Consider the following 6,350-nt stretch of genomic DNA (forward strand, 5'->3'; position numbering starts at 1 on the left):
GGGGGGAGGGATAGATTTACATAGCTTTGTTTCACCAAGTGATGAGTCCAGTTTGACTGAAACAAACAAACATATACTTCCTCAGAACCCAGTAAATGATATTAATGAATAAATAATGATGATGAAATACTACTTTGGTTATACAGGTAGACTATTAATCATTTTAGTACAGGTTAAATATCTTTTACTCCTAGAATTAATTACCACTTGATTTTCTTATTCTTTTATAGTTTTCATAGTATAAGTTCAGGGAATAAGGGAATCTGATATTAGGAAAAGAGGAACACACTTGGAAATTAATAGTAGAAATGAACTTCTAAAACCACCTCTAATCTTAGCCGTGTTTCTAATTTTTACTTCCAAAAGATATTTTGCAAGCGTTCCTGGCACAGTGATAATATGGCTGTACTAGAATTTACTAGGCCTTAAAATAAAATATACTTTCTTATGATTAATAATATCTACAAAATAGGATTTCTCCAAGTGGTTTTGTTTTCTGACTTGAGAATAATAATATTCTCAATAAATTAAAATGAAAATTTAGCACATTAAAATAAAATCTAGTAATTGCATTTTTTTGTGAAAATACTTACAGAATCTAAGGTTTCCCACTAGATTTTATTTCCAAATGTTTTAACATGCAGGGAACATCATCAGTTATATTGGTCAATGTCCTTTATGGTAAGTGTCATGGCATAAATTTCTCTTAGAACTGAAAGCTGGGGGGAAAAACTGCTATAATTTCTCTCATTATATAATTAGAATTACACAATTCATCACGTTTCCCTCCTTGCTGTGGCTTCTAGGCACACTCAGAGCTAAAACTTGCACTTAACTGCAGTTTTCTTTTCAGCACATTTTTTCTAATATGGCTAATATCATCTATTGCTTAATTATTGTTTTCAGTTGTTTTAAGTGTGTATTTATTATACACTGTTGCCTTAAAATAAGTCCTTTCTGAAAGTAGTTGACATACAAAAAATTAGAATAAAATATTTTCAATAGAAAAATGCATCCAAAGCCCAATGCCCATATATATGTATGATAATAATGTTCAGAGCACACATGTTATTAAATTTATCCTTTGAGCAATCTTTGAAGAATGATAGTGCATATCCACTGCAGGCAAGCACACACCCAGTTTATAAGTGGAGATTTTTATCTTGTGCCCATATTTGGTAACTCATGAATAATAATGTAATGTTATTGAGATATAATTTTTGCCTATCTTTTTGGGGAAACTTTTGGTTAAGTAGAAGAGATTTACCACACAGTCCACATGTTAGAATCAGTGATAGGTTCAGCTCTTCATGTGAATCCATATGACAAAATCAAGACGACTTGTCCATATTATATAAAAATTGTTCATATTAGAATCATGATTTTCAGTTCAGGGAAGCAAGTCAGGTGCTTAGATGCCAACGTTATGCTAGTTCCACTGTACTGCAGACAAATGCTAAACGCAATATATTTTCAGAGATTGCTGATAACCTTCTCCAGGGATGCTGCATTTAATTGCATGATACTGGTGGTAGTTCCCAGTGGCTGCTGGATCCGCTACTCCCTGATCTGTCTGTACTGCAACAGGTTACTTAGTTGTCCTAAGATGGTGATACCATCTCTGGGGAAGTTCACAGAGGGAGTAACATCCTCTACAGTATTCACACATATCACTCATTGTGGCAACAAACATAAAAGATCAAGCAATCTCTAGGTGATTCAGGGTTCTAAAAGGACAAGTAAAAGATCAAACAATCTGTGTTGTATTTTTCTTCTAATTTAATAGGATAAACTGCAAACATTCTTTCATTATATTACAGTTCAAAAGCAAACCAAGAATTGCATGCAGAACCTTCATGTTACAAGAAGCTAAGATCATATGTACACATTTTATTTATGTTTAAAAAAAAGAATGAATCAATCAAATAATTCTCCACAGTAATTTCAATAAAAGGGACCTGGAAAATGAAAAATATCTGACACTGAAGTTATGAATTTGTATGTGTCCTTATTTTTACTTATCTGAATGCTTTTTCTTACATTTATGACCTTAGGTATACACCAGACTGAACATCTTGTATGATGGTGGTAAAATTTAACATGTATTTTAGCAAATGTAAATATCACAACATAATGTATCCTGCCACTGAAAAATCAAAGAACTATGACAAAAATACAACATGCACAAAAATAATTAGCGAACTGCACCAAATACAAGGAAGAAAATGGTTAATTAACCTTAGTTGCATTTCTATATATTATCATTGTTCTGTAAAAGAGAAATTATTAGAATAACAACTCACCCTTAATAACTATAAAGCACATTCACCAAAATAGAGTTCCTAATTGGTATGATTCATCTTAAGGTTGATAACTATACCTTATAAAAATGATTTCTTATCGGCATATAATTTACTACATATTTGAAAGAAGCCAAAAACAGATTTTTAGAAAACTGTCCTCATTTAAGACACTGAAGAAAAAGAAAAAGCAAACAAAGCCATAGTATCCAAAGTAAATATTTCACCAGTTCTCTTTCAGTTAAGCATTTCAAATAGTCCTTTTTACAAAATGGCCTCCACTGCTAAACTGGAATAGCCAAACAGTACTGAAAATCAAGTCTCTATGGAACTAAAATTAAAAATTATACAATCCAACATTTAAGATATGTATTTGTTTTGCATCAAACTACAGCACAATGACATGAAAAAAGATCTTCTATTTGAAAATCATATGTCTACTTTGTTTTCTTAAAATATGTGAATGGCTTTCAGACCTTAAAAGGTATTATAAATTAGATTGTTTAAACCACATCCATAAAAATATATATTCTGAAAACGTAAGACTTACCTGAAGGAAACTTTGAATTAACATTCTCAATAAATAACCAAAGATAAATTGAAATTATGAGCATTTTGGTATACAAAGATTTTTTAAAAATATAACTTATTTAGTCAAAGTTTTTTAATGCCATATTCTCTACACACATAAAAATTATTTTTCTTTTAACCAAGAATGCATTTAGCCTATACTTGCATTGCTTCCTGGCATTCCCACGACAGCAATTTCAACTAACAAAACACTCTAAGAAAGACACAAGATATAAGAAACAGAATCCTAAGTTATAGCATTTGAAGAGGTCATACAGTCCTCATGCTTAATATTTCAATAAGAAGAAATACAATTAATAACTTTATTAAACTATTCCAGTGGCTTTATTATACGTAATAGTTTTAAATTTTCCCTTTTGTTATGATTGGATGAACCGCACCCTACATGGCAGATACGACATATGCAAAATCACAAAGGCTCCCTCTAAATCTGGCCTCCACTTGAGTCACCTTCTCACAACAGCACCAAAGTAGTAGGAAGTTATGTCAATTAATGAATTTTATTGCATCCATTATTGAATTCTACTACGCAAACAGATCCTACATGGACTCAGAACGTATATCCCTTACCGGGGGAAACAATGGTTTAAGGAGAATATAAGTTGGAAAATATTCTTAATCAACTGTAAGTGACTAAGCATACAGTTCAAAAGACCAGCATGCTTTACAAAGGCTCTAATGAAGTTGGTGGCAAAAGCGTATTACACATTGATTTAACAGGATCCAGCCGACTATTCTGGCACTATGGCTGCTACTACAATGACTACCTTTTTGGTAGCAAACCACCATAAAACAAATTGAAAATAATTTTACTATAAAGTATATTATTGACCAAAAAAATCCCAGTGCTGAGTATATTCATATTGCATCAATTATTCTGCAAAAGTAGAAGACATCTCAAGGTCAAATGAAAAATAACCAATAATTCCTATTCCTTTGCCTTACCACCACTCTCTCTCCTCTCAGAAAATTAATATCTTATTTAATTAGTGGTGTGTTTTTGTTTAGATAATTATAAATTGTTTAAACACGTGGTATCACAGAAGGTTTATTTTCTTTGATAAAGATATTATTTGGGGAGGAAGCATAATTAGGGGAAGAAGCTTGTGTGGTATAGTTAGTATGTTAGATTTCACTGGGTAAAGAGGTATTTAAGCCTAGTAAACAATATGGTTTTATTAGAAAGGAACATTATCTTTTTATTGTTATCAATTGCTCTTACATTTTTCTTCAATAAAATTTCACAGCAATCTCCCCAAGAGGATACACTAAAGGTCCTTGACTATAGACACCCTAAAGAATGTATTGTACCACCAAGACACAGTCTCAGTAGATTTTTTGCCTCTGAAATTTATAGAGATAATTTTCCACGCTGACAGTGCCCATTTCATCCACAAGTTCGAGGAGTCAAATGCTACCACAGCTGGGGGTTATTCTGCCAAACGGCTTCCAACAGGGACTACAGAGATGGGGACTAGGAGGCGTGTGTGTGTGTGCAGGAAAAAGCAACAGACCCGGTGGGAAAGAGTCTTTCTCTGGGGTCCTTTTTATCAACTACCATCTGAATGATCTAATCAAGCATAGTCTCATGAAAAACAGCAACACTGGGGAGGAAAAGCAAACATTAAAACAGCTGCTTGATTACCTACAGAGATTAAAACAAAAAGCAAGGAGTGAGGCTGATATATTTCATAGGGATTTACTAAGGCTAAGGGGAGGGGTAAGGGGCAGATACCTTAAAAAAATCCATCTTGAAAGGAACCGAGACAAGATGATAAAAAAGGGCCAAGTTATAGCGCGCCATGGGATTTTTAATCTGGCTACCTGTGGTTTCTGTAGCTAGAGCTTTATTCATCCCCAAAACGGGAGGGGGGAAAAACAACAAAAAATCACATTTATATGTCAGTTTTACAAATGATCAAACAGCGTGCATCAACAAGAATAACAGGAAAACATAAACGCTGATGACTTTTTAAACATAGATACCCGTTTTATCAAATATTATTGATAATTACCTGTGCATCTCGTTTCTTGAACTCCTGAATTTGATTTTCGTGCTCCATATTGGCAGCGCGAAGCTGTTTTTCCAGGTTTCCAATTTCCCGTTCATGGTCTCGGACTAGGCTATCCTTCTCTGCGTTATGCTGCTGTAATAGGTGCGTCTTCTCCTGTTCATGCTCCAGCTTCAGCTCTACTATCTGATTGGACAATGAAGAGGACAGTTCATCAACAGAACATCCTTGTCGTCATGACAACTCACGTACAGCTTAATTTTTCTCTAATTTTTCCAAGTAGAAAATTTTATTTTTGCATCATTATTACCTAACCCTTGAAATACTCTCATTTGATGGTGGTGGTAGGGGGTATCCAAACCCCCTAATATTCAAAATAGTTGGGCAAATTTAGTAAATCCTTCTGCAATCTGTTGACAAAAATGTCTGAACACTGAAAAAAATTATGTTGAATGCTAGACATCTCCTCCCCAAGAATTTGGGCATTACTGATCAGCAATGGTTATAAATGGTTAACAGTCAGTTCGCTTAGATTTTTGCTTAAATATACACATGTAAAAGGCAGCACTTAAACCGGCCCGTTTTCTTCATGATTTTCAAATAAAAGCTTGAAGCTAACTACGCATCTGGATTATTGTATATACAGTTGTCTTTCTGAAAATAAAATGGTAAGTTTCAAAGTGCTATTATCTCGTTGTCGGCCACAGTATACCCACAAAAGCAGATGCTATGTGTTCCAGAAGGGCACCTGCTGTGCGGCAAGCTTGCGCCATGATTTCATAAAGAGCACTCTATTCTCAGGATCCTTTCCCAGTCCACTCCACAGTGGAGACTGTGACCTTGGCCAGTCTTAGCCTCTCCCTGCTAGACTGAGTGGCAGCCCGAGACCAAGGGCCTGGTGGCCGCAGCTTTGATACTAATCCTCCCAGACTGTGCACAATGGCACCCTACCTGGCCTGCAAACTATAGCCAGTCAGGCTGTCTTTGAAGCAGGTGATGAATAGGAGACTGCAGGAAGCCAGCTTCCCCAGTGAACTCCAGGCCACACAGCTGCTAAGAACAGTCACTTGGATTTTCCTTCAGTTTTGGTAGATTTCAGGGGGAAAAACTGCTGCCGTCTAAAATACATTGAGTGATTTTCGGCGTGAGAATCCATCTTCAAAACGGCTAGCAGTAGGAGCCTGCTCCACATCGATCTTGCTCCGTGCAATGAATCACCAGACTACCTTATCTTAAAGCTATAGCAGTCATTTCTCCAGGCATCATGCCGCACGCCTTTTCAGGAGGTGTCTTTCTTAAGTTCAAAATCCTTATCCCACAGTTACACATCAAGAATCAAAACCAAATTAAATTTACCTGAAAACACAGGTCTCATGTTTTCTTATTGCGATTTTTCTCAGTTGGACATTCAATAGTAAACATCGAACCAAAAATGTATTATGCTATT

General features: G+C 35.1%; 1 protein-coding gene across 1 annotated transcript in view; it reads right to left on the reverse strand.

The window, feature by feature from the left end:
• LOC103250359 (centrosomal protein of 112 kDa-like) overlaps positions 1-6,078 on the reverse strand; it is a 76,277-nt gene extending 70,199 nt beyond the window's left edge. Inside the window, exons 1-2 of the mRNA XM_021707981.1 lie at positions 5,855-6,078; positions 4,907-5,089 (exon numbers count right to left, since the gene is read on the reverse strand). Coding sequence (XP_021563656.1) covers positions 4,907-4,954 — 48 coding nt within the window. The 5' untranslated portion in view covers positions 4,955-5,089; positions 5,855-6,078. The remainder of the gene's footprint in view (positions 1-4,906; positions 5,090-5,854) is intronic.
• Positions 6,079-6,350: the final 272 nt, after the last annotated feature.

Source organism: Carlito syrichta, unplaced genomic scaffold (assembly GCF_000164805.1).
Source record: "Carlito syrichta isolate Samal-C Ts95f unplaced genomic scaffold, Tarsius_syrichta-2.0.1 Scaffold130356, whole genome shotgun sequence".
Taxonomy (NCBI): domain Eukaryota; kingdom Metazoa; phylum Chordata; class Mammalia; order Primates; family Tarsiidae; genus Carlito; species Carlito syrichta.